The sequence below is a fragment of the Berghia stephanieae genome, chromosome 14, assembly GCF_034508935.2.
Source record: "Berghia stephanieae isolate SIO BIC M18660-M18661 chromosome 14, UCSD_Bste_1.3, whole genome shotgun sequence".
Taxonomy (NCBI): domain Eukaryota; kingdom Metazoa; phylum Mollusca; class Gastropoda; order Nudibranchia; family Aeolidiidae; genus Berghia; species Berghia stephanieae.
Window position 1 is genome coordinate 26242730 of NC_088373.1, and position 25000 is coordinate 26267729.

At 36.0% G+C, this 25000-nt stretch overlaps 1 protein-coding gene and 1 long non-coding RNA gene across 2 annotated transcripts; one reads left to right on the forward strand and one right to left on the reverse strand.

Annotated features, from left to right (window-relative positions):
• Nucleotides 1–1960: 1960 nt before the first annotated feature.
• Nucleotides 1961–10323, forward strand: LOC144960135 (uncharacterized). The gene is made up of 4 exons (XM_078893120.1): nt 1961–2085; nt 4436–4660; nt 5837–5929; nt 7267–10323. Exons 3-4 carry the CDS (start codon nt 5839–5841, stop codon nt 7476–7478), a joined length of 303 nt encoding a protein of 100 aa, XP_078749246.1. The 5' UTR covers nt 1961–2085; nt 4436–4660; nt 5837–5838; the 3' UTR covers nt 7479–10323.
• On the reverse strand, nt 8457–14756 carry LOC144960137 (uncharacterized). Its single transcript, XR_013642768.1, has 3 exons — nt 14484–14756; nt 10389–10647; nt 8457–9948 (listed from the first exon to the last, which is right to left on the reverse strand). It is a non-coding gene; the product is annotated as an uncharacterized LOC144960137 (long non-coding RNA).
• Nucleotides 14757–25000: the final 10244 nt, after the last annotated feature.

Here is a 25000-nt window from a genome sequence, read left to right on the forward strand (position 1 = left end):
AAAATATAATAATTAAGAAACACAAAGCAAACTCTATTATTCTAAAATAAATAAAGAAAGAAAACTTAGCTTAAAATTCACATAGAATAACTTAAATAAAATATATAATAACCAACTTTATTCAAGTGATTCTATGAGAAATGTTAAGCTAAGTTTTCTTTCTTTTTTAATTTTCGAATGATATAGAGTTTGTTTTGTGTTTTTTAATAATTTTATTTTTTTTTTTCATTTTTATTTAATTTATCTCTCTCCTTTATTTTAAATATAACTATGAAACACATCCTTTCAATCCCGTTCTCCCACTTTCATTCCCTCTCCCTCTCTCTCTCTCTCTCTATCTCTCTCTCTATCTATCTATCTATCTCTCTCTCTCTCTCTCTCTCTCTCTCTCTCTCTCTCTCTCTCTCTCTCTCTCTCTCTCAATAAAGTATTTATTTGAAGGGGTGCCTTTCAATACCAGCTAAGTCGCATTTTTCCTCATTTAGAAAAAAACTGCAATTTTCAGTTATTTAACCCTCTCATGATGAACAAATATAATAATCGTCATATTCCTTACGATACAGCCATCATTGTTCTCTTTCTGATTTCATTTTGTACATCACAAAATTTGAAATTCCCTAGTTATAGTTATGGGAAGTTAATGCTCTGTTTTAACTTAAAAATCAATTTTCACGTTGGATGGATATGACGTATAGGAGAAAATTATTGGTCACAAGAGAGTGAAACAGGAGAATATTTGCCTTGTTTGTATCATAGAACAAATTCCCTGTGTGTTTTGAAACTTCAATTATTTTTGTTCTATCTATTCTAAGGTTTGCAATAGATTGCTTGACAGTTTAAACTCGTTATCTATCTGAATGTGACTAACAGCTTTTGAATGTCAACTCCTTACTTCATGATACTAGGTAACCTGTCCTTTCCAAAATATATTATATTGGGGATGAATCAAATGTCATTAAGTGATAATAAAATCATAATAACCAGAAATGTGAAATTTTAGACTTTAATGATAGTTAGCCTTTTAGAAGAAAAGATAAGATAATCATTTTCGATAGTCCTCAAGAAAAAAAATATGTAACCCAAAAAGGTATGATTAAGATGCTGAAAATGGGGTTTGTAGCGAGACATATCAAGCTTAAAGTTGAGTTTATATGCTTTATAGAGGAGAATGAATATCGTATTTTGGTGTACTTAATACCAACGTTTCATATTTTTGACCAGTTTAACTATAATTTGACTATTTAGCACCTGGTCCATCCTGACATAATACCGTTTTGAGACGAGGGGTCAGATATATGTAACCCTTGTTTCATACATATTATTACATCGTTCAGTCTAAATCGAATTTCAGCATTCAAATCAACCCTACATAATATCGTGTTGTGGTATGGGTGAAACACAAACACTCGTGGGGATATGCGGTCTTGTGCTATGGCACTCGTCATCGGACCGGAAGGTCAAGGGGTCGAGTCCCGCTCTGAGCTGCGCATTGTTAAGTTCTGTATTTACATTCTCTTACAGTACTCTGGTCTATATTGACTACACGTTCGTTAACTGCTTTGAATTATCGCCTAACAGGCGTCATGTCTCGTTCTACGTGTTGTGTTGGTGTAACTTGGAACCCCTTTAAAGTGCTTGTGCTCGTTTAGTATGGCAGGCTTACCCAGCAGGGCCCGTTCTAATGAACGCGGACTAACTTTAGTAATTTACTAGTCTAGTAAATGACTAGCTAGTCTTTAGCCCAAGCTTAGTAAGTGTCTAAAAAAAATCGGATTCAGTGAGCATTATTTAGTCTCGGACTAGCTGGGCTTTAGCCTAGAAATGGGCGTGGCTAGTCCTGACCTATCCCTTGACTCTATCGGTTATTTTGTGCTGCTGTTTGGGTTCTTCTGACGCAAAAGATTTAATCAGCGCTTCATCCGCTTTCGTTTTGTTTAGATTCTATTTCCTTTTGAAATTCATTGACAAAAATGGAGCTCAACAAGAGAAAAACTATAACTTTTCAAACCCTGAAACTGCAGCCCTCCTGGAAAATACAATTATGTCGAGATTGCAGCACTCCGTAACAGTGCGAAAAATAGAGAAGTACATATATTTTTTCTTTGTCACTAATGAAATGAAATAAAAATAGGCTATAGCACGGTCACTGACATTGGGCATCTGTAGGACTGTAGACTGTAGGCTAATACACCACCTCAAACATTTGTCAGTCCATATCTTTGCTTTTATGAGGTCTATTTTCATTATGAAAAGTTCAAAGTGAACAACTAAATGACGCCGATTCAGTGGTGTATTTGGTCTATCATGAAATGAAATAAAAATAGGCTACAGCACGGTCACTGACACTGGGCATCTGTAGGACTGTAGACTGTAGGCAAATACACCACCTCAAACATTTGTCAGTCCATATCTTTGCTTTTATGAGGTCTATTTTCATTTTGAAAAGTTCAAAGTGAACAACTAAATGACGCCGATTCAGTGGTGTATTTGGTTTATCTTCATGTGAATAAATATTTTATTATTGACTTTTCCAAAATTCCAATAGGTCATTCATTTGTATGTCGTGATCTATTTTTCCTTGATTTCAGCTGTCTCAGCTCTAAACTATACTTTTCTTTCTCAATAAATAATTCATTTTCTGTTTGCAATGTATTACAGAGATGATTTACCACATGTAAAAATTTCAAAGTTGTATCTGAAGCTGTTTCTGAATTATACTTGATTATGCATTGGGATGCTGTGCTTTCGTCACATTTTTTTCCTATTAAGCTATATAGAGATTTTCCTCCACATAAACGGTCATAACTTTTTAACCAGTTGAGATAGAGCGATACTTTTTTCACTCTAGTTAATGTTTCACTCCCCTTTATTTTTCTACGCTAAATTAATACCCATAGCCACTATTTTGAAAAATTCTTGCAAGTGCCTACTGTAGGTCCCTGTCACTCACAATGTTGCTTTGTATTTGTATACCTCATGTTTATCTACTTCCTATCTCCCTGCTCTGCTCTCTGATCCACCCTTTTACTACTTGGCAAGAATTGGCAAGGTGGCAACCCGGTGTCGGGTCTCTACAAAAAAAAAAAGAAAATTAATGAAAAAAACCCAAAAAAAACAGGTTGGCATGTTCAATGAAAATTTTAAAGCATCATAATAGCCGACATGGCACCCATAATTTATCAATAAACAATATAAATAGATGTACTGTAGTGCGGAGGTTAGGCAATAAATTTCCCCTTCCTCTTTGCCCCTACTAAGTGGGGCTTTGTTGTCTTGTAGTATGACACTTGCATTTGGACCCGTAGGCCCAAGATTCAAGTCCCTCCCTGAGTGGTTCAAAGTCGAGTCATTGGAAAAGGCTCCTTATTGAGTAATTGGCCATTAAAAGTAATGACTCTGTCGGGGAAAAGTTGTGATATTGCGGTGTTGCTATTGGCTTGGAGCCCCTTACAGAGCTTTGAGCATGTTTAGCAGTATACAATCTAGCATCTGTGTCAGTTGCCACAAAAAATGACAAAAGTTTTAAGCTTTCAACTCACTTGAATATTTAGAACAAGTCAACCAGAAAAATTCGAAATGAAGTGGAAGTGAAAATAAACTTCTTTCTAAAAGTAAAAGGTTGTTTTTTTTCTTTTTTAAAAAAATTCCCAAGCGGTGTCTTTATTTATTCTTTTTTTTTTCAGTGCAAAAAATAACAGAAAATCGCTAATGCGTCAAAAGTTATAACCGCAACAAACGTAAATGCTAGGATAATGATAATGCTCTTTATATATGCTCAATTTTTTTTTTTTTTGTCTTTTAGAAAATATTTTTAAAAACTAATTATAAATGAAATTCTACCACAACATTATCATATTTAAAAAATTATGAAATTTTGAAAAATTAGGAGACTAATTTAATGCTGTACTGGTTTAGGGCAAGCCGTTTACGGGTTTGGGGCATGAGCATACATATTTGGGGTGAGGGGGTTTGGTATCTATTTTCGGTTTTTAAGCAAGGTTAACTGATAATACCTCATATGTATTTACATCAAACTAACAAAAGATGTCAAATAATTGCAGTTAGAGCTGTTGGAATTTGAGGTATAGAAAAGCATACAGATTTAAGGCGACCTACCCGAGTACATTTGATAAGCAAGAAATAAATCTTCACCCTCTCCAGTCAGACCCTACAAATATTTAATGATAAAATGCCAATTTAAGAGGTATGACTGATAATAATCTACACTCGAAAGCATGACATTTTTTATGCAAATAATTTAAAGGATAGAGACTAATTATACGAGTAAAGTTTGCTACAACCATAATAATAAATAAAGATTTTATGGCAACAAAAAGCAATCAATAGAACTGATTCCAGTGCAAAATGAATGTCCTCAACAATCTCATTACATAATCGTTGATTTACATATTTTTTTCTCCTTTTTCATTTTCAGGTTTGGGAAAAGATCAGAATGAGAATCAATGCGGAATTCTCAAAAACCGTTCGGTGATGGAGCTAAAAAAATAAATTCAAGGACACGAAAAGAATAGTCCAAAGTCATGTTGATTATGTAAAGCAGACTGGAGGGGGAAACCAGGACCCTCTTCAATCTTTACTGAACAAGTACCGGTACTCGTCATTATTGGCGAGTGTAGTAACATTGTTGATGGTATTCAAGGTAAATTTCTGCAATTATAATAGTTCCATACATTGTTCTGTATACAAATGTAAAAGATGTCATCTAGGCATTCCATGAATAAAGTAGTAGTAGTAGCATATGGCTACACCTCCAAATTTATTTCGTCAACCCAGCTTCTAAAGTCTTCCTCCACCCTAAGGACGGTTTCATAGCCACCTTCAACTTTAGTGACTGGACAGTGGAGGACGATGTGATCGCTGGTCACTGGGGCTGCCTGACATGAATACAGATAGTACCTTACAATATTTTAAACAAGTAATTTGTACTATGTATGCATGCATCTTTTGTGATCGTCTAATATTGACATCCTTACAATTGCCTATGCACTGATTCATTTTTCTCTAACATAACTATCCTCTTTTGGTAGTTAAGTCTCAAAAGTATATCACCTCTATTGCATATCTAACAACTGCCTCTGGGACACGTTTCCTCTTGATTTTTTATCAATTTTAAAAACATTAAAAGAATAAATGAAGGCTGAAGTCGAGTATCAAAACAAGATTATTCACATTTAATAATTCAATGGTAGTTAAAATCTTGAAATTTACTTTACACCATCAATCCTGAAGTAGCTGACAAAATTATATGAATATTTCAAATTTGAAATAAGTGATGGAGCAAGAGCTTTTGTGTCATAAGGGATTGCCATGTATTTTTTATCACAAATCGTCAAAGTGGCATCACGCACCATTGTATTGAAATTCCACTTTGGAGTTGGGTCCTGTAAAGATTTATTTTGTTTCATTTAGTGTTTTATTTAGGGCAAGCCAATGGCACAGCGAGTTATCATGCTTGCATATGAATCAAAGTGTCATGGGTTCAATTCCCAGCAGATTTGTTATTTCTGGGATTCATGGGTCTCAAAATCAGAAGATAAGATTACACTTGGATGCATTTCATGGTTAAAAAAAAAAGAGCCAGAGACCGGTAATTATATGATGCAAATTTTACATTAAAAATCGATTGATATCGTATCATATTAAAATTGATATAAATAGAATTAAAATCATTATAATTTCATAACAATTCACCTTTTAAAAAAAACACCACTGTGTTCCTCCTCATTAAGTTTGTAATGGGTAATCTGGACTTGAAGTGCAACTTGTGAATTCTATACTTCATTTAATTCAAATTTATCAACAATTTTCTTTACAGTAATGGGCACTGAGAGTTTGGTTCCGAATCCCAGTCCAGCCAGAAATATTATTGACATATCTGACTGTAATCTTGGAGATTACACCATAATCAGTAAGCATAATTCTTTTGCTACAAAGTCATTAAATTATTAATAAAATTTCACCCGAAAGACTAAAGAAAAATTTTTTAAAATGAGCTTTTGTATATAGCAATAAACACAAAACGTGCTCAAAGCGCTTTACAAGGGGTCCCTGACCAACAGCAACATTTAGAACGGGACATGACGTCTGTTAGGCGATATTACAATTTTTTCGGACAGAGACAACACTGTTAACGGCCAGGTACTCATGTTACACCTGAGTACGGTGAGAGAATGTGAGTAAAGAGTCTTTTCCAAGGACTCAACTATGCGCCGAGCGAGGCTCAGGGCCAGGACCTTCCGATCCGAAAACGAGTGTCATACCACAAGACCACATAGCCACTAACAGTGTATTTAACATTGACAACAGTACTGAAAGGACTATCAGGGCTAACAAGTTGGTCAAAATGGGGGACATTGAAGTGACAGTGGGACCACGAAGTATAACATAAGTGTGGTTGTGTGATTTTGTTTAATCAACATTCTTTATCTGTTTGTTTTTAATGGTTTTACGGCGCTTGCAACACATTAAGGTCATATCAGTGCCAGTAAAAAGGAAGAAAATGGGATAGCAAAATGTTCTAGAATTATAAATCCTCTTCTGTTTTTAATTGCTTGCGACATATTTAGGTCATTTCAGCACCAGTAAAAAGGATGCAAATGGATAGTCATGCAATTCTAGATTAACAATTCAAAGCACTAATAAGTAAAACAAAAAGGGAATGGTTCTTATATGGAATGGATGTAGATTCCAAGAGCATGCCATCGGTGTACTTAGTTTGAAGTCACCTAAAAGTGTCGTCCAGGCACAAGCACAGGTCCCCATTAAGAGGAACACACTCAAATGCTTACTTATCACATATTACATATGTAAAAAAAAATACTGGTTCCCCCTGAGAGAAAAATACTCAAACAAAAAGATGATTTACAAGGAAATAAAACAAAAATGCATACTGTTGCTGAGTCCATTGTTTTCTCAAATATATTTATATTAACACTTTTAAGCACTGACAAACAGTTTATAAGGATTTGTTTAAAAAGTGGGATGTAGTTCTAAAATCATCTTAATTAAATGGCCAGCATTTCATGTTGCTTACGGAGATAACATTGTTCAAAAGTTTTTATCATTCCAAATTCTGACTTTGACCTGAAGACTGTGGGATCAGAGAAGTTTCCAAATGAAATGACGTTTTTGATTTCAGCACCACTTGATTTCATAATGTGGCCAGTTTCATAATTCACAGATATAAACATGTTTTGTTTCAATGCAGTGAAAAAGATGTTCTAAAGATTTTTTTTTCCCCCACAGCTTCAACACTAGCCAGACAGATGGATATGAATGAGATTAATGAAATCAGTTTTGTTGATTGCTCTGTGGTGGAGTCAGTAGTTGTAGTAGATGATTTGTCAAATCACTTTCAAGAGGAGACAACAGAAACTCTTCCCCATACACCAGAGGAGTGGAATGCCTCAGATGGCATCAGCCAAAAATTACGACAAGCTGGCCCCAAGAGGAGATGACAGATCACTGACAATCCATTAGTGGATCAATGGCTGCAGTCGGAAATACTCCATTATAAAAAAAACCCAACTCCATTGTTGAACAAAATACCATAAAAATTGAATACATGAAATTTAAGATGAGGCATCTTAATTATGACACTACTTATAATTAAATTACTCTTTTTATATGTTTTGATATTATAGCTGTCATCTGTATTTTTTGCCAAATTGGGACCTAAAATTTGCCCAAAAAACCCCCCAAAATTTGCCAAGAAATTTGCCAAAAAGACCAAAATTTGCCAAAAAATTTGCCGAGGAGAACTAAGCGTTTCAGTAAAAATTAACACGCGATACAGAAAACAAAAATTTATAAAAGACAATTTATTACATTTAAGGAGGCTACATTTATTAATTTACACAATGTAAAGCGATTTATGCGCCCAAACTTATAGACAATCACACACACACACACACAAACAAACGTACACTTTCAGTCAGACTCATCAAAGGCCTAGTTTTCTTTTACTACTCAAAAAAAGAGGCATCGATAAACTTATTGTAGTAAAGGAAAACTAGTCCTTTGATGTTGTTTTCTGTGAGTCTACGCCTTCTGGAAGACAAGATAAGATTGTAAAGAGAAAAACTTCGCTCAGCATCAGCTGACGAGCATGTTGAGAAGGCATATCGGGACGCTAATGCAGCGAGAGCTAGAACATAATCTGCCACAGACTTCCAAAATAGGGTCAGATCTATAATTCCAGTATCAGACTCTTTCACAGCACTGGGCCCCAATTTCTCAATATACCTCGTGAACTCATGCTGAGGAATATCACAAAAATTTGGAATTGCAGTGTATGCAGATACACTGCGAGCATGAGATCATTATCCGTAGAGAGTAGCTTCCCTTGGTTTGGGCCCTGGCAAAGCTGCAACATTTCTCAAGTTTCGCACTTTCTTTTTCGTTATTTTGTTTTCGCTTCTTTTTTTTTCCCAATATTTGCCACGCGATTTGCCAATTTTCCCAAAATTTGCCACGATTTGCCAATTTTGGGAAATTTGCGGATCGCCCTGATTTGCGGCCGCAAAAAATGCAGATGACAGTTATAGGAAATTAATTCATGTATGAAAATCACAGCTGGGAGCGTTCACAAATGACATCATCATTTAGTTTCTATCCGTGACCCAATTGGTTTCTAATGTCTTGAATTTGAATATTAATTCAATCACATGTATTTTGAGTCAATTTTAAAAATGGTTTAAAGCAATCCATGGAGACATGTTGCAATACATTTGTCCATAGTGTAGAAAAAATTAGCCTCATAGTATCTTAGAAAATCGCAGTTAAAACCTGTCTTATGAATTGCCTTAAACCATTTTTTTCTAATGAGATTTTCTTTTGAGATTTTCTAATTGTTATTTAGAGGGGTTTTAGTCCTGTATTTATCTCAATCTGTACTTTTGATAGAGCTGATATGTTTTTGTTAAAATTTACTTAAAATCGCATGCATGCAGTGTTTAAGGCCTTTTTTTACTACAATCACTCCATTGTTCCTTATGTTATTGGTAGAACAAATCCTCTGGAATATATACAGATTGTTATTTTGGCCTATTGTCACAAACTTGTACAGTGGCATGGCGATTTAAGACCCTTATCACAAATGTGACTTGGGACTATCCTGGGCTTTGGCTAAGCGGCTGGTATAATGATTTATACAAAAGGTCTTACAATATGTAATTGTCTTATGACAATAGGGCAGTTAAAATTTGATTGCTCAACTCAGGATTTTGATGACCTTAAAAAAAGAAAATTTTAATGCCCCTTTGTTTTCTGTTTGATAACCGACTCAGGCATGAGAATTCTTGTTCAGTTTTCCAATTTATATCAGACCCATTCCAGAAAAAATTACAGTGAATGCACTTTAATACTTCCTGCAAAACAGGTTTGTTTTTGTTTTTAAGGGTTTTACAGCACTTGCAACACATCAGCGCCAGTAAAAAGGAGTAAAATGGGATAGTCAAAGAGTACTAGATGCCTGATAGGCGACTTGTAGTTATATAAATAGAAATTTGTTTCCATATGACCAGCTGGAACAATAATTAAAACAGCGTGACATTTATGTAGCTCATCACAATAAGAATACTGCACACAGTATACTTGCAGAGCGATGTACTACATAAATGATTATATTTATTTCCTGATTAGAGAGGTTCAACGATATTTCTAAAAGCTCTATTAATCAAAGTCAGCCTGGCTGCCTTGTCAGCAGCAAGACGTTCTGTTCAGATGCTCCTTCCTGAGTCCCAATAGGAGAAAAGTTATGATTGCTGTCATCATCATCATTACGGTTGTTTTCTTCCATGGGTAGGCCAGCATCAACAGCAAAGTTGTGGAGCCAAAAACACATAAATAACCTTGCAGGCTCTGTCAGGCGTCATTCTTAGCTCGTCATGGAGACAATTCCATCTTCTTTTAACCACTCCAATGACTCTGTTGAAATGACAATAATTGCTTGTACTTGTACATGTACACTTAAAACCAATTAAAATTAAATGGACCTCTCTCTCTCTCTCTCTCTCTCTCTCTCTCTCTCTCTCTCTCTCTCTCTCTCTCTCTCTCTTTCTCTTTATTTGTTTTTTTTTTTTGTTTTTTTTTTTTTCTCAGTCATTTAAGTAGAATTAGAAGGGAAAGAATTATAATGGTTAATCTGAGTTCTTCAAAAAAAAAAAAAATGTAATGTTTATACTAGCATGGCAATGACAGTATGATTACAACTATTTTTTGGGTTAATTTTCTTTTATTTTCATTGATCATTTGCAAATTGTATTGTTAAAGTGGATATAAAAATAAACCTGAAATATTAAATTTCAAAAATTATCAAAATGTTATTGTTTCCTGGAGGGTGGGATTATATGACTTGTAAAACTTACCTTACATTGTGCATTTTGTGATACGATGGGCGGTGTTAAATGCCTCTTCTCGTCTATTTTGGGGGTTTTGGTATTGGGGTCATTAGCCAATTTCTTAACATATAACGACTGTCTCCAAGGATCACACCATCCAAAGCCCTGCGATGTGGATCCTCAAATGCAAAGAATAGCCCAGATTTCCTAAAAAAATTGCATCATGCACTGAACCAGGCCACTTAGGAACCAAGTTTGTAACTTATAAAATTGCATCAGAGACGACCTAAAAATGGGAGAAGGAAAATTTTGCATATAATAAAACCTGCAATAAAATCTAAATCAGGAAGTGTAGTCAACTTACGTACAGTACAGCTCGCGCACAATGGCCTCTTATAAAATAATAAAATTCCTTTTATTCATCCCATAGGAGAAATGTGTCTCAGGGTCTGTTCCAAGGGAAGAATGGAATAACCCAGGCGTCAGGGAATGGAGATGGGATGAGGGTGGGGGAGTAATAGTCATTGGGTGACCTTTTAACAACCATGTACTTTGTGTAACATACCATGACGACTCAACAAAAGGCTAGTGGGTGGGAGGCAAGTGACTGACTGATCAATATGTTGATAGTCCTATGTCTAATAAAGCGAATGATGTGTGACAACTGACTGATTGAGTAACTGTGCCTGATGAAAACTGATTGGGTAATGAGCTTTTATGTGAAGCCTGATGATGTCTTTTCTTATCACTGGGATGGTGCTTTACTATTACAAGTTTTGAAGAGCATTTAGTAGTGGTAGTGACTGCCAGTAGTGGGGTTAGAATGGATGGAGGCAGAGGAGAGGGGAACAGAGGAATAAACCATTGCATTGTTCCAACTTGCCCCTTTTTCTGATGTAATGTAAGTGGTAGGAAGGGGGGGGGGGGGGGGGGGGGGGGGGGGAGATAGTGATAGTCGGAGGGGTTGTGATTCTGTAGCTAAGTCTGTCAGATCTCATGAAAGTACTTTGTGATAGACTACCTTCCTATTCAAAGGGTAGCAAGCAATTGTTATTGTCTGTTTCATGCCATAGAAACCGGGATAAACCCTGGCTCCTTGGGCTTCATGCCTCTGAAGGACTGCTATTCATTAAATTATTTTTTTTTTCATTTCAAATATTTAAAGATATTTAAACAGGTCTTTGATGCGAAGTTGGTCCCTCTAGCTCAATTATTAGGGTATTCGCTTTACATGCTAAGGGCAAAGTAGAGATTTTTATTTGACCCCACTGACCACCCAGGAATGATGGGGCGGGTAATCTGTATTTGTTAGATCTGGTGGAAAGTTCTTTACAATAAACCTGTGTCCTATCCAAGGGGTAGCAAGCAATTACTATTGTCTGTTTCACACTAAAGAAACATAGATTAACTCCCGCTACACCAGCCTTGCAGCTCTGAAGGAGTGAAGGAAGAACTATTTGATGCGATTACTTTCAGCATGATGTCTTTGTGCAGATGTGGTCTAGTGGTATGACACTCGCTTTCGGATCGGAAGGTCCTGGGTTCGAGCCTCGCGCTCGGCACATAGTTGAGTCCTTGGAAAAGGCTCTTTACTCACATTCTCTCACTTTACTCATGTGTAAAATGAGTACCTGGCTGTTAGCAGAGGTGCCTTTGTCCGAAAAATTGTAATATCGCCTAACAGGCGCTTGTCTCGTCCTACATGTTAAATGTTGCTGTTGACCAGTGTCCCCTTGTAAAGCGCTTTGAGCACATTTAGTGGATATTGCGCTATGTAAAGCTAAATTTTAATAATTTTTTTAAAAATGTCATTGTACTTGACGCTTGTGCCTCACCAGTATGGTCTTTGCTTCGTACCCAAAAGATACCTAGTTCGAATATACACCATGGCATGTGGCCATCAACAAGCCACCTCTCCCTAGCTCAATTTGCAGCGCTGTGCTGCGGGTGACACCGGAGTTATTCCAGTATTCCCATTGAATAAACCCTAAGACAAATTTCCGCATGAGGACTATTAAAGGGAAATTTATAATTATTATTTACTTTATTGGGAGAAGGTTCCTGTATCACATCATTCATTTAATGACGTAGCCAACTAGTAGCAAATCATGGCATGTGGCATTGAAATTAGAATGAATGGCGAAGTGATAAGAATAAGTAAGAGAGGTGTCAATTATGCGAAATGACAATGGAGTGTGTGAGTGCCTGTGTGTATGCATGTGTATCATATTGTACACAAACGTAACTGTCAATGTAACAGTAAATTTTCGGTGGTCGAAATAACAGGGCGCATTAAAATAAAACCTTGAATTAATCAAATCCTTTTTTACATTGGCTAGGTAAAATTAGTTCAAGTAAGGAATGGAATGACAACTAAAAATAATAATGAAAAAATTTGGGATATTCGAATGAGTTCAAGTTCAAGGAAACTGTACTCGAATGTATTACTTTCACTTTTTAAAGTCTATCCAGTGAAATATTTTATTTAAATTGACCGTCGACAACATCTTTGTAATGTGTATTTGAAGTGAAATTTTAAAAACACGACACAAGTTTTGAAACAACATATTACGATTTTTTAACAGCTTTGGTATAACTGCAAGAGAGGATTTTTACTTGATTCATACTAAATTAAATTGAGCTTTATATAGCGCAATATCCATTAAATGTGCTCAAAGCGCTTTACAACAGTTCCCTGGTCAACAGCAACATTTAACATGTAGGACGGGACATGACGCCTGTCAGGCGATATTACAATTTTTCGGACAAAGACAACACTGTTAACGGCCAGGTACTCATTTTACACCTGAGTACGGTGAGAGAATGTGAGTAAAGAGTCTTTTCCAAGGACTCAACTATGCGCCGAGCACGAGGCTCGAACCCAGGACCTTCCGATCCGATATTTTTCTTTTCTTTTTTTGTTTGTATTTCTTGTAATGTTTCGAATGGCTCTGATTTCTGCTTCGTATTGAAATAGTGTCATAGTTTGTATTTTACTCTCGCATCTATTATAATATTATAACGGTAAATCTCATCATTTAAGCTGGGATGAAATAAACCAATTTTCCTTAAGCCTTAAGGCAACGTGCACTAATTTGCAGGTCTGATAACCCAATACATCATGAGCTCATTGTTATAATGAAAATCTCAAAAAATTACACAAAATAATGTCCAGTGCAACAATGTTAAACGAGGCCCCTGGCCTGACCCAACCCCATACACAAATAAGCTGTACGGCAGTGAGGACGACCTCAGGACCACTGTGGGCTTCATTCACCAGACCGGACTGACCATGTGACGTGATGGGAACGAAGAAGAAGAAGAAACGAGGCCCATATTGCATTCGGATGTCAGACCAGCATATATGCATATAAAGATAACATTCCCTTTTTTCATCCAATGGGGAAATTTGTCTGTCTTTAGGGTCTATTCCAAGGGAACACTGGAATAACCCAGACATCAGCCGCAGTGCAGTGCCGCAAATGGAACTAGGACGAGATGGATTGCTCAAGGCCGCACAGTACAACGGGTGATCAAACTAATTACCTTTTGGGTACAAAGCAAAGACCATACTGCTGAGCCACGCTGCCCCATCGCCTCGAGTGAAAAATCCTATTTTAAAGATTGATTCTCCTCAGCAATTTGTCAGTCCAACTGAACAATTTTTTTTCTTCAATTCTAAACTGGTTTTGCTAATGAAAAATGTTCCCTTTCAAAAATATTACAATTACAGTGAAAATAATCTCCGACAAGAGCTCGAAAATTGGTTAAGGGAATGCAAAATTCAATAGTGCCAGAGAGCGGTGAAAAAATTTCCATTCCATGTCATACCAGTAACAGTCATAGTGGTTTGTGTGTGATGATTAGAGAAATCTACCAACACTAACACTTAGTTTGACTAGTTCAGTTGAGAAGAAGAAGAGGAGGAGGAAGAAGTGGGAGAAGAAGATGAACATGATGATGTTGATGAAGAAGGACGAGGAGGTGTGAAGATGAAGGAGAAGAAGAAGAAGTCTTGGCACCGATTTTGGGTTGGATGCATGAGAATATAAGAAAACTTCTCTTTAAAGATTAGTCTAGTATGAGATTAGAATTAAAATTAAAATGAATACAGATACTAACCTTTCCTCCAGAGAAGACAATCAAGGTCGTCTTTTACAAGATCACAAATTATAAAAATGTGTTCACGATGAAAACGGAAATGTTCGTATATTTCATCGTCGTTAAACGAATCGATGGGATTAAGTCTGACCCGAAACACCCTCTCCCGTTGAATCAGTGTTCTCTGACGAATTTGAAACAGCACAGCTGCCGCCATTTTCATGTGTTGACAGTTGTTTTGGCAGTACTGTCAATGACAGTGTCATAGTCATCGTCATACGAATCACCTCATGTGATCGAGAGTAACTTCGCATTGCTTTGCTTGGCACAAAAATAAAGAAAATAAAAGGGGGTAGGGGTGTTTTAGCTAAACAACATAATTTTCATATTAAAAAATAAGCTAGGTCTAGTTGTGTGTTTGTTATTCTCTAAATATCTAAATCTAAACTTCGAACCAAGCGAAGCTGAAATCTCAGACTCAGACTCACTGAGTCACTCAACTTCATCAGATTTATTAGTTTCCCGGACAAAAATGTGTGCTTTCGACGATCTGCGACCTTTAAACCGTTTCCTTTAGCATTGACAAATATCAACAGATTACTTTTGTCGTTATAATTCTTTTTCTATGTATTTTTTTCTCGCGAACCGAGTCGTCTAACATTGGCCGCCATCTTTGTTGACTTTGTTGACGCCGTTTCTTAGTTACTAGTCAGAGACTAAACGATCAAGTCCGACTCGAGCAAGTGACTAAATCTTGGCCAAACTTAGTCCGAAGGTGACGTGATTTTAGTCTGGGACTAGCTTAGTCAGCTCACATTAAATCCGATTTTTTCTAGTCATTTACTAAAGTCAGAGATAGTCCGGGACTAAGCGCTAGTCCGCGTTCATTAGAACGGGCCCAGAATTGATTAAACATAGATCATTGTGATGTACAAAATATATCTGAATAAGAGAGAATGTATAATGTGTCGGTAACAGATGTGACCATTTTGCTGCAGGCGGTATAGAAAGACAACATAACAAAACTTAGGATCAAATCCCTTGAATGCGCCATAAATCTATTGATTAAAGATTACAATAATGATACATTGGTAAAGATAGGATTTCAACTTAAATGTCCTTGTGTAAATATAGTGTACACATGACTTTAACTGTGACATGCAAAACACACACACACACACACACACACACACACACACACACGCACGCTTATAATAAGGTAATAATTCTTAATATCATATACATACAAGATTGAAAGCCACGTCAACAGCAGTGCAAACAAGTATTATTCATCATATATATAAATCTCCCATCATATAATTCCCTGCCTACTAACACCTTGGAATAATCCATAGATTTTGCATTCTTTGTTTCAAATTTCCAATTGTTCCATTCTGGACAATACGAATACCGAATCAGTTTTGTCTTAGGTTTGTTTTGCATCTGGAGACAAAAAATTTTTACTTGTCCCCTTTAGTAAAAGTAATATTAGAATATGAAATAAAGACCATGTACCAATCTATAAACATGAATGAAATCCACACGAATTCTTCTATATTTCAAACTTGGTAAGTCAAGAAATTCTAACCTTTCCTTATAAGATAAATACTGTATTGCATACATCTTTTTGGTAGCTCTCCTCTGTACACTTTCAATACTAATAGATTGTCTTTTATATAAGCTAAAGTCGTAAAATCTCTCTATGGTGATTGTCATGGTCTCAAGTGAGTAAAGAGCTACTCGACTATGCATAAAGATATATGTAGAATGAGGCCCCAGAATTTACTAGTTACTATAAATGAAAAACAATTAACGATTTGTTTACAATGAAATAAAAATAATGATGAAATTTAATTAAAAAAGATAAACAGTGATCGTGGCAGTTACAAATAGAGATGTGAATATATTACGTAACTTATGATAATATGTCAGGTTCGTAAGTTTACGTTTCCAGGCAGTTGACAGGCTTGGATGATATATTCGTCTGATAATAGGCTCGGGCTCGTAAAATTCCACTTCCAGGCAATTGGTAAGGGGTTATTGTGTAAATCTTTGACAGCGGGCTCGGGTTTGATCCTTGAAGATTATACAATCAAAGTTAAAAGCTCCGGCGTCTTAATGGTGTAGATATAATATCTACAAAGTCCCAAAAGATAAAAATCTTCCAGTATATATAGGGATTAGAGCGACTGGCCGTCCGGCATAGATTGTGAAGAGAAGTGAGTGTAGAATGTTAGACCTATCAGCTTTTATAATAAATGGCTACGTGACAGAATGTAGAACGAAAAGTATTCACTAATTAGAAATTAATTCGAGGGAAGGCTATAAAAGGAAAGACGATCTAATATTAGAAGGTAAAGTTTATCTAAGCCTACCGAAATATAACTGGAGTGAGATGAATTCAGTTCTTAATAAAATAAAATTTAATAAGATAATTGTGAACAACCTTTACTGTGAGTGATACACTATGGTACACTGTTGACAAGAGGAAAGAATATGGAGGTCATTCCTTCGTTGGTTTTTGTGGAACGTTTGCCACGAGATTGTTATATTTTTTGATGTCAGACCCCAAAATTATGTCGCAAAATGGGTATAAACAGAGATAATTAAAAATTTTCACCATAAATGTTGTATTTTAACCTATACTGACGATACAGAATGATTAAAACAGCCCAATATTGGTAATTACATATTTTTTTAGAAAAGACCCAAACCGCCCCTTAAATACAACAATACAAGTGAAATCGAAAAACAAAAATCACTTTATCTACGAGTATGTTTCATTGATTATTCCAAAGCTTTTGATTCAGAACAACACGAAAAGCTCTTCAAAATCGTACACCCCGAGGATTACTGCATCTTATCTTGTAGACGAGGTATACCAATGCTAAACTGACAATTGGTCCATTCAGTTTTCTTCCCTGATAACAAAACTAAACATTGTGGGAAATTGTCTAGACATGCCAATACCATTGTTAGAATAATTTACAAAAATGTCATAAAAAAATAAATCGGCCCCTTCTTGGGTCATGACGGTTTTGATTATGAATTTAGAACTGAAACCAGCAACAAGCTGGCGTGGGCTGAATGAGCGAACAAAAGCAAACAAGACAAAACAAACTAAAAACTAAAAAAAACAACTAAAAAAAACATAAAACAAAACAAACCCCCTGTTGAGGCCATGTTTAAGTTCGATGGTGGTTTACATATAAAAAATGAAGAAAGACACTGACACTGCGTCTCTTTTTGGAGGGAACACAACAAACTGAAGTGGTCTCTAGTAGCCTCCTTTTATTCTTATAAACGAGGAGAGCTCACAGAGCATAAGGGAATTAACTCAAATTAATTTAAACGAATTATAAGGTCAATAGGTCAACACCCCCACTTGATCGAAATAATTCTAACATCTTATCTCTAAAAGAATAATAACAAAAATGAAATGAAATGAAATGGATTACATACAATGCAGTCATGTCTTTTGACTGTAGCTGCATATCAATACTAATAGCAAAAATATCATTTGGAGGATTCTTAGTACACCCCAATATCAATAATTGATATATGATATTTTTTTTAAATTATAAGGCTTTGGTATGCACCAAGCACCAACAATAATGTGAGATAATGTAGAATTAATCAAAAATATTTTACTTTTCATTTCAAAATGGTCATATTTCCTAATGAAGTAAAGGAAAGAATAATAAAGTAGTGCATTAAGAAGTTCTTATCAAACTGTTAAGTGAAATCATTTATAAACATTGATTGATATAGTACTAATATCAACTTGAACTAAACAAGAAATATTATCCAAAATTCTTCAAATATCAATTACTTGTAAATTCAACCAAAAATCAAAGTATTGAATTTTTCTAACTGAGATTTGGTGGATGGTTTGGTCATAATATCAGCCAACATTTCAGTAGTAGGACAGTATTGTAAAGCAATTTGTCCCTTCTTCAGTTCTGAGCGAATAAAGTGAAATCTGATATCAATATGTTTTGATCTCTGTCCATTTACAGGGTTATTTGCTAGAGCAATTGCTCCTTGATTGTCTTCATAAATCAAAGTTGGACCTGGTTGAAAATTAATGTCAATATTACTGATCAATCGCTTGAGATATAGACTTTCCTGAATTGCTGAAGCTAGAGCAACATATTCTGCTTCACATGAAGACAGAGCTACACTTTGTTGTTTTCTAGATTTCCAGGATATCATAGGTCCGTTTTGTGATAAACTAAAACAATACCCAGAAGTACTTCTTCTGTCATCAATATTAGAAGCCCAATCAGAATCACTATAACCAGTCAGGGATAGTCCATTAGAACTCTTTGTGTATACAAGCTCGCTATCAATATTTCTCTTCAAGTACCTGAACACATGTTTCACTGCTGTCCAGTGATTGGTTAAGGGTTTGGATAAATATTGTGATAACTTAGTGACAATCCAACAAATGTCTGGTCTTGTACAAATCATAACATAGATTAGGCTACCTACAGCTTCTCTATACCTTCTTTGATCTACTAAATCATTATCAGTTGTACAGTCAAACTTAGGTTCACATGGGGTTTTTCTTGGTTTACAGTTAATCATGTCAAATCTTTCAAGGATTTTCTGAATATACCTTTTCTGATTCATCTTTATAGAATGGCTTGTTTGCTCAAAATGAATACCCAGAAAGTAACACAGTTTTCCTAAGTCTTTCATTCTAAACCTGTCAGTTAGAACTTTCTTTGTCTTATTTAAAACATTTTCATTGCTAGCAGCAATGAGGAGATCATCTACCCACACTATGATAATAACAGTGTCAGTTTCATTAGACATAGTATAAACACAATTATCAGATAGATTTTGGAAAAAATTGTTTTCAATCAAAAATGTGTGCAACAAGTTGTTCCAATTTCTCCCTGATTGTTTTACACCGTAAAGAGACTTGTTTAATTTTCATACAAGTTTCTTACCATCTTTACTTTCAATTTCAAAACCTTCTGGTTGATCTAAGTAAATGTCACAATCAATTGGGGCATTTAAGTAGGCCGTTTTAACATCCATCTAATGTAACATAAGGTCATTTTGTGCTGCAAGTTGCAATACTATTCTAACAGAAGTCATGTTAGCAGTAGGGGAGAATGTGTCATGATAATCTACACCTTTAATCTGGCTATATCCTTTTGCCACATATCTTGCCTTATAGACATTGTTATCATCTTTATCAGTTTTGATAATATAGTATAAACCCATTTTCCTCCAACTGTCTTCCTGTTTTCAGGAAGTGGGACTAACTGGAATGTGTTACTGTCTTCAAGTGCTACTATTTCTTCTTTCATGGCTTTCTGCCATTTTTGAGCGTCTGGACTTGTTAAAGCCTCAGGATAAGAAATGGGTACTTTGGAAGAGGAAAGAGCATAACAATAGTGTATAGCATACTGCATGGTTTCACATTTATCATCAAACTCATTACCAGTCACATAATCATCCAAGTATTTTGGTTTAGTTCTTTGTCTAGTGCTTTTGGTATTGAAATTTGGTAATTCACTTGTTTCATTGGTTTTGTCATTGTCCGAAACAATAGGCAAAGACTCGTGATTATCATTATTAGAATCAGACTCATTTTGATTTGGATCAACACTCTGTTCATGTCTGAGATAAACAGAATCTTGTTCCTCGTCAAAACTGTTGTCACCAATGTTTTGCTCGTCATACAAATTTTTAGTTTCACCATTGTTTGTGAATTTCACATTTCTTACTCTTTTTACAATTTTAGTCTGAGGAAAATAAACTAGGTATGCAGGACTATGTTTATCGTAACCGACAAAGATTCCTCTCTCAGCACGGTCTGACAGCTTTTTGGGATTTTGAACCATTGCAAAGCAGGTTTTGCCAAAAATGTGCATTTTCATCAGGTTTGGTTTTTTGTCAGTCATAGCTTCAAGAGGAGTCCCTGACAGTCTGGCATTATAACATCGATTTCTAATAAAGGAAGAACACATCAAAGCATATGGCCACATCATCTTAGGCAATTTGGAGCTAATAAGTAAACACCTGCTCATTTCAAACAAAGTTCTCCACTGACGCTCAGCTGTCCCATTTTGGTGCGGGCTGTGAGGAGCACTTCTTTCATGCGCTATCTTATTTTCAAAACATAATGCTAGTAGGGGGAATTAGGTCCAAAAAACCCTTGAATTGTGCAAACAAGGTTGAAAGCATGAAAAATACATATGTTGTAGAATATGAAAAACCCTATAATTTATGATATAGAACCACTCTGAGAGATCAGTATTAGTTGAGATACAAGGTTTTTAAAATTAGAAAATTTTGAAATGGACGACAATAATTTCTATCATTTTTATTGTGTAAACATTCGAGGCAAGCCGACCAAAGGTTGTTTTACGTCATCCTTTGGATTCCCATTGGTGACTATTTTTAGCGTCGAAGCGGATGTTTTCCTTTCCCTTTACTTTCGATTCACGAACCATACAAATTATTTAATCATAAATATTATTGATTTCACTTGTTTTAAAGGACGTCTAGCGAGCAATATTCTATAATAATATGGGATTTTTTTTTCTGCATCTGATTTAATAAGTATAATCAATTGCTCTAAAACGGATGGGCAGACGGGAAGACGAGCAGAGGGGTAGACAAAACAGACTAGCAGAACACAGCTCAATAAATACCGATAACCGGTGTTGACAAAGGACAGTGCTCCTTCTCCCCTCCTCCTGTTTTCTTTTCTTTCCAAAAATATTGCTATAATCATTTTACGTGAGTTAAAACCTATTTCAGTCAAACTTGATGACAGTAAAGAGTCAGCATACCATTTACATTGCTATAATTATCATCATTATCATCATCATCAACCACTATGATGCTGTATTGTTGCAAGTTATTTACTTTACGTTATTTACCTCAAAGGGACAATGGGAGAATGTTCTATTTGTACTGTTGTGTCCTTCTGTAAGGCACTGCACACATTTTGCCTGCTGATGATGTGTCTTTAACAGAAAGAACGAAAGAAAGAGGAGAGAGAGAGAGAGAGAGAGAGAGAGAGAGAGAGAGAGAGAGAGAGAGAGAGAGAGGAGAGAGAGAGAGAGAGAGAGAGAGAGAGAGAGAGGAGTTATGAAAGAATACTGCATATGCCTAATAAAGTAATGCGTTTGCATGATTTCAGATACACATACAATAGCAAAAATAACTGCTCCCAGAGACTGGGACAAGTGTTTGATATGCCAACAAGATAACACAGACCGTTTATAATGTCCCTCTAAATAAGATTATTGAAAGTTTAAAACAAAATGATAATAAGTGGCATAAGTATTGTCGTGTAAAATTTAATGCCAACAAAATTAGGCGATTAGAATTAAAGAAATCTAAAAGAATTGCTCTACAAGAATTCCAAATTTCGTCATTTGACTTGGAGGAGTCACCGAATGAATATATTTAGCAACCCACGAGAATAATGAGACAACGTTCAAAATAAGAGATTGACTATAATAAACAAACGTGCTTTAAAAAAAAAACATGGAATCGGGAGTACTCCATTCTGTAATGACAACAGATATGGAAGAAAATATTCGTGAAATAGCGTTATCTATAAAAGATTCTGATATGTTGTCATTTATTGCCGGAGGAGATTTAGTCGCTCAGGAAGCACACGACCGCCCTATCCCATAAAATTTGTTATGCACGATACTTAAAAAAAAACAAGCTTTAATAGATGTCACTGCTGATGATAATCATGATGTCACAGTTCTTGAAAGAAATCGAGCTTTTGCTTACAATATATCTTTTATAGAAGAGAACCCTGCAACAAATGTGTCGATCGACATGAACCACTGTGGAGCTTATTTCCAGTATTGTCAAAAGCGTCCCAAAAACTCATCAAATGTTCATGTAAGAGAGAATTTATCGGCACCCGATGCAAGTGTTTAAGGTCCGGTTTGCCTTGCACGGACTTATGTAGATGCGGGGTGTGTGTGTGTGTGGGAGGGGGGGGGGGGGTCTTAGGTCAATACAGTAATGAGTAAAACTCTCTCTCTCTCTCTCTCTCTCGCTCTCTCTCTCTCTCTCTCTCTCCGTCGCTCCCACTCACTCCTCTCCCAACTCTCCCGCTTTTATCTACTAGTTACAACACGAAATAACCATCAGTTAGCTACCGTAAATGGTTACCGGTGTATTTAAAGTTTTAGAACGCACATTGTATTGTCGTGGTTATTTCCTCGGATAAGTAATGCTATATAGGAAAAAATAAAAGTGCTAAAAACGCACTGTTATGATAAATTGCCAGAGTGGTTCTATATCAGGTGTTATTGATACGGGTCATAGCTACCTATATGCCAATTTTCAGGATTAAAACCCCAATGTGCACGGTTTTAGCCTAATTTTCTGTAATACAAGGAATATGAAGAAAATATATATTTTTACGCAGTTATTTCCCTTGTTTAATATAGCTGTAATAGGTAAAATCTAAGGCCTTAAACCGATACGTTATAATTGATTGCCAGAGTGGTTCTATATCAGATGTTTTTTCTATGGGTCTTAGCAACCTGTATGCAAATTTTCATGCTTTCAACCCGAATTTGCACGGTTTTAGCCTAATTCCCCCTACTATGCGTCAAATGCCTTGGACTCGAATTCGCCTCCTTGATCAGAACGAATAGATATTACACGCCCATAAGGTGACATGTCACTTAAGAACGCTTTAAATCCAGTAATTGCGTCGGCCTTGTTTTTCAATAAATAAACACAAGAAAGACCAGTAAAGTCATCTACACAAACAAGAGCGTATCGAAAATTATCATATCCAATCAGGTCTATAGGTCCCGCAAGGTCCAGGTGAACCAAAGCTAAAGGCTCATTTGCTTTTTGTCTACGATTTTTGTTCACTTGATTTGTCATTTTTCCAAGAATACAGGTCTCACACTCGAATTCCTTGTATGCATTGGTATCTGAAATTTTCATACCGTCAACGACATTCTGTAGCGAAAGTAAATCTCGAACGTTGCAGTGACCTAGTGTGTTGTGCCAATCACTAAGGGTACGTGTGGACGATTGAGTATTTTTGTCACTAGAGGTTATTGATTTTAGGAAGTAAAGATTCCCGACGTGTGTTATTGGGAACTCGGTCCCTTTTATGGAGATATTTGAGGAGCTTTTCCTGTTGTGTTGCGTTGCTGCTTTCACTGAGAAAATGTCCTGTTTGAACGATGGAATGTAGAGGCATTTCGTAGTGCGACTTTATGCGTTGTTCCGTTTATATCTGTGATAAGAATGCTGGCATCACCGATATTTTCTACGAGGTTGTCAGCTCGACTACCATCTGCAAATTCGATAGTATGCTTTTGCGTAGGGTTGAATTTTTCTGAGAATTGAAAAAATTTTGATTTGTCGGTGATATGTGATGATGCCCCGCTATCCACTAAGAGAGAATTTATTTGTGCATCAGCACCTTCACAATTTACATATTCAGATATTCTGAATGAAAATGAATGTCCACACACTGTGTCATTTTGGGTGTCCCGGTCCCTCATCGATTTTGCATGGCTTCGGCAAAACTCGGTATCATGTGATGACGATTTACAATACCTGCACCAACGTTGTTGATGTGTAGATTTTGGTTTATTTTTACGACAAAATTTGTATCATGTGTAGGACTACGACATACGCTACACCAACGTGGATGGGATTCATATTTCTTTTCTTTCTTTGAATTTGTAGTAGGTGTTCTAATTTGAAGCTTTTCAAAAGCCAAAATTGAGTTTGATTTGGAATTTTCACTAATGTTCTCAGTGTTCAGCGAAAATTTCTGCGTTTTTGTTAAAATCTATATTCACGTCATCTTTGGCGGTAATGGTTTCGTGTAATTTTTGAAGTCTCAGGTAACCCATAAACTTTACCTCCCAAAGGTCGAATTTTCTTTCGTCACCGTCGAAATATAGTCGGTACCTGGGCCCATAACCTGTTGAGGCCATGTTTAAGTTCGATGGTGTTTTACATATAAAAAATGAAGAAAGACACTAGACACTGCTTCTCTTTTGGAGGGAACACAACAAACTGAAGTGATCTCTAGTAGCCTCCTTTTATTCTTATAAACGAGGAGAGCTCACAGAGCATAAGGGTATTAACTCAAATTAATTTAAACGAATTATAAGGTCAATAGGTCAACACCCCCCCCCCCCCCCCCCGTAAAACAAAAAACAAAACAAAAAAAAAAAACAAACAAAAAGAAACAACAAACTAATACATAAATAAAATGGACAACATAAAATAACAAGAATCTTATGGCGTCATAAAACAACGGGAGTGATTCCGTTGCCCCACGCGTTAAACTTAAATCAAATGTGTCTAAGTGTAACTAACAGTCATGGGATAAGTTTGCCTGGGAATTTTTTATATAATTTTATTACTAATGAAATAATCCAGTAGTGAGGAATAAGTTCGAAAAGGTCTTTGTCAGCACTGACGTCAGTACTGATCAATTTCCGGTGGCACCTCTTATTTAGTACTGACTAAGAGGCGATGGCACCCATTAGTCAGTAGTG